At 34.4% G+C, this 3,838-nt stretch overlaps 1 protein-coding gene across 1 annotated transcript; it reads left to right on the plus strand.

Moving 5' to 3' along the window:
- The first annotated feature begins 1,624 nt into the window (after positions 1-1,624).
- LOC129959224 (uncharacterized protein K02A2.6-like) lies at positions 1,625-2,173 on the plus strand. The gene has a single exon (XM_056072048.1). It carries the CDS (start codon positions 1,625-1,627, stop codon positions 2,171-2,173), a length of 549 nt encoding a protein of 182 aa, XP_055928023.1.
- Positions 2,174-3,838: the final 1,665 nt, after the last annotated feature.

Here is a 3,838-nt window from a genome sequence, read left to right on the forward strand (position 1 = left end):
CATTTTCTCCTAATAGTTACTGAATAGAACTATCATTTTATTCTTTCATGTTAACATTTTTTTATATAATAAAGGTGCAACTTTTTTCATCTGTTTGATATATACATATAATGTAGAAATTGCTAAAAATTAAGTGCAAAGTTAAAATGTGTTTAATTCATATTACTTTCTTGGTATAAATAGAATTTACCTAGAAAGGGGCCTCAAAATAATTAACGCCTGTGGCCTCATGTTGTCAAAATCCGCCTCTGGGACTAAAGGATATTTTTAACCTCTCATATCTTGATGACATCATTGTTTTGTCTGAAAACTTTGACAAACATTTATCAGACTTAAGGCAAGTACATTTGATACAAGTACATTTGCAAGTGTATTTGATAGACTCTCTGTTCAAACTTACTGTTAACCGGAAGAAATGCAACTTTCCTTATGACAGAGTGAAGTATCTCGGACATTATATTACTAAACAAGGAATCCAAGTGGATATTGATAAAGTGGCAACAGTGCAGAAAATCCTTGAACCAACCTGCGTTAAAGAAGGGCAGTTATCTTTACAGACTTGTTCATGGTTCAGAAGATATGTTCCACAATTTTCAGAAGTAGCGAGACCACTCAGTAATCTCACAAAAAAGAATAAACCCTGGACTTGTTTTGAACCTGAAAAGAAGGCATTTGAAGAGTTAAAGAGGAGGTTGATTTCACCACCTGTGTTATCTCGACCTGATGGAAGCAAGCCTTTTGTAATTAGAACTGATGCGAGTAGTTATTCACTAGGTGCAATCCTTATCCAAGGGGAAAGCCCAGAAGAACATGTCATTGAGTATGCAAGTCGATTACTGAGTTCTGCAGAAAAGAACTACTGAACAACAGATAGGGAAGGTCTTGCTGTTGTATCGGCTTTGGAAAAATTTCGCGGGTACAAGAACCAAGAAATAATCATCGCAACGAACCATCAACCCTTACAGTGATTGATGAGCATAAAATCGCCATCCGGTAGATTAGCTCGATGGGTTCTGCAAATTCAATTTTTTTCCCCGAAAATCCACTATACGCCTGGAAAGTCCAACGTTGTCGCAGACCTCCTGTCTAGACCAATTCATGAAAATAAAGAGTTCGTGTGCAATTTCAACACCATATCTATTGAACTACTATCTCGAAGATCTAAAGGCATCCGTGATGAACATATGAAAGATGAGGATGTAAGAAAAATAATTGATTGTTTTGAAAGCGTAGGAAAGGTGAAGACCATATCAACTGGACAAGTAGAGGATATCTCATGAATCAGGGTATCCTTTACCGATATTCGCCAGACACTGAATCCGAGGAGGCACAGCTTGTTGTTCCTTGTCATGAAAGAGAACGAGTATTACAGCAATACCACGATTCACCCACTGCAAGACATAGTAGAGCTGAAGGAACGTACTTCAAGATTGCTTCTCGATACTACTTTCCTGAAATGAGGAAGTTTATTACGCGATATGTAAAAAATTGTGCTGAATGCAACAGGTACAACCCAAGTAATCAGAAACCTACTGGATTATTGAGAATACCTATTTATGCTCAAAGATTTGAAACTTTAGCAATCGACCTTTTTTGCCCTCTACCAGAAACTTAAACTGGGAAGATGTGGATATTTTTAATTGAGGATACCAGTACAAAGTGGATAGAGCTCTACGCTCTAAAAAATGTTACTGCACAAAATTGGGTGAAGATCTTAATAGAAGCAGTTTTCTTTCGCTATGGATTACCACGAAGATTAATTTCTGACAATGGCACCCAGTTCGTTAGTGCTGTAATGCAGCAAACCTGCAATTTCCTTTGTATCAAACAAGAATTAATTCCAGTTTATCATCCTCAGGCGAATCCATCAGAAAGAAAAAATCGTGATCTGAAACCCAAACTAGCTATCCTAGTAGGTGATGCTCCCGATACCTGGGAAGAAAAGTTGACGATGATCCGATTTGCCATGAATACGTCAAAGTGTGACACTACTGGTCACACTGCAGCATATTTGCAATTCGGATGTGAACTAAGAACAACAGAGGATGTAAACCACGATCTAAGAAGTCTCATTGAGAACGACACCTTCGTAGTGGAGATAACGCCTTACTTGAAGCAATTTGCCTGCTTGACACCCCAAATCAGAGAGCTGGTGGAGCAAAAGCAAGTATAGAAAGCAAGGAAGAAATATTTTAATAAGAATAGAAGACAAATTTACTATCAGCCTGGTGACAAGGTCTGGGTGAATTTACACCCTATAAGTAGTAGAAGCAAGAAGTTTTCCCAAAGAGAGAAGGCTCTTATCTCGTAATCACAAACAGATCTCCTATCACTTATGACCTTACTGATCCACCCTACCAATATGCTGACACCGTATGAACTGTCTCTAGAGAGGAACATAAGTTCAGTAGTTCCCATCAAGCGAAGAGGTAGACCTAAGAAGTACAGTGCCGACTCTTCGCCGAGACGTCGTACGAGCCAGAGGGGGAGTCTGTAGCCGTAACTGTTTTCTTTGGCCCTCTAGCTGCCGCTGCAATAATCAGTTCAAGTCTTGGAAGCAAGAAGTAAATATGATATTACCGGGAGTATAATTTTAATTTATATTTGTAATTAAATGTTCTTGTACCAAATAGTTTTGTCTCCTTGTAAATCACGTCCTTTTATTTCATTAAATGTATTTTAACTTAATTGGCATGATTTATTGACTTTAATCGTCTTTCCTGACAGAATTTAAATTTTGGCGCCCTTACGGTCACAAATGTATATTTTTATGAATATGATTTCAGCAACTTGTTTCTTCATCAATACAGCTGAAATTCTTCTCTTTTGATGGTTAAAATAGTAAGAACATTCCTTTATTCATTTAATATGTAAAGTATTACTAATAATATATTTTCTAAACTAATAGAATACCAAAGTAATTGGCATCAAAGAGATACAAATTTAGCAGAATATTATTTATGAAACAAAAAGTATATTTATGAAAATGCTTCACTGCAGAATTGCATTTGAAATGCATGCAGTGCATCATTTTCTTGGAACCATTAGATAACGCATTAGAAAAATTGTTATTAAATTGGAAATATTTAAACATTGCTAGATTGGAAAAAAATGTAAAAACTTTTTCGATTATTCTAATTTTAAAAATAAACATCAATATTTTCTCAATTTGACACAGAGCAGCTTAAAATTATGTTTACATCTTAAATGCACATCCGCATGTACTCATTATAAGATTCAATCATCTGGGATTCGAAATTCAAAAGGCCATACTCCCATAATAGGTTACATGCTTGATTTTGCGAAAGATAAATTTAATGCAACTTTGTAATTTTTGTAATGAATGATTATCACAATATTTTTGGATATTGCACTGTATTGTGAATATTTTTCAGTACCTTTCAATATTTTATATTACATTTGTACTTATAAAAATTAAATGAATGATAAAAAAAATATTATTTTACCAATAAATAAAAATATGCGAGGGTTTTTATTCTTTCTTTTATTAGCATAATTAAGGGTTGAATTATAATAAATATGGATTTTCTGTAGTTATATTTTCTTAATATATGCCAGATACAGAATATATTTGTAGTGTACATTTTATAGAATAGAGACTCGACAACTTGTCGGTATTAACATGAAGAACTGGACACTGAATTTCTTCTTTTCCTTCATTAAGATACTAGTTTAGTGGCTTATCAGTTGAAGTCAAATAGAGAAGATTTTTATGAAAATGCTTTATTTTACATTCTTGCATATAAAGTACGTACAGTGAAAGATTTTTTTAATGTTTTCTTTTCACCTACAGAAGTTATGATTTGACTGGATATTA

This window comes from Argiope bruennichi, chromosome X1, assembly GCF_947563725.1.
Source record: "Argiope bruennichi chromosome X1, qqArgBrue1.1, whole genome shotgun sequence".
NCBI lineage: Eukaryota > Metazoa > Arthropoda > Arachnida > Araneae > Araneidae > Argiope > Argiope bruennichi.

Coding starts and splice junctions, on each gene's coding strand:
- LOC129959224 (XM_056072048.1), top strand. CDS start 1,625: ATGTGGATATTTTTAATTGAGGATACCAGTACAAAGTGGATAGAGCTC.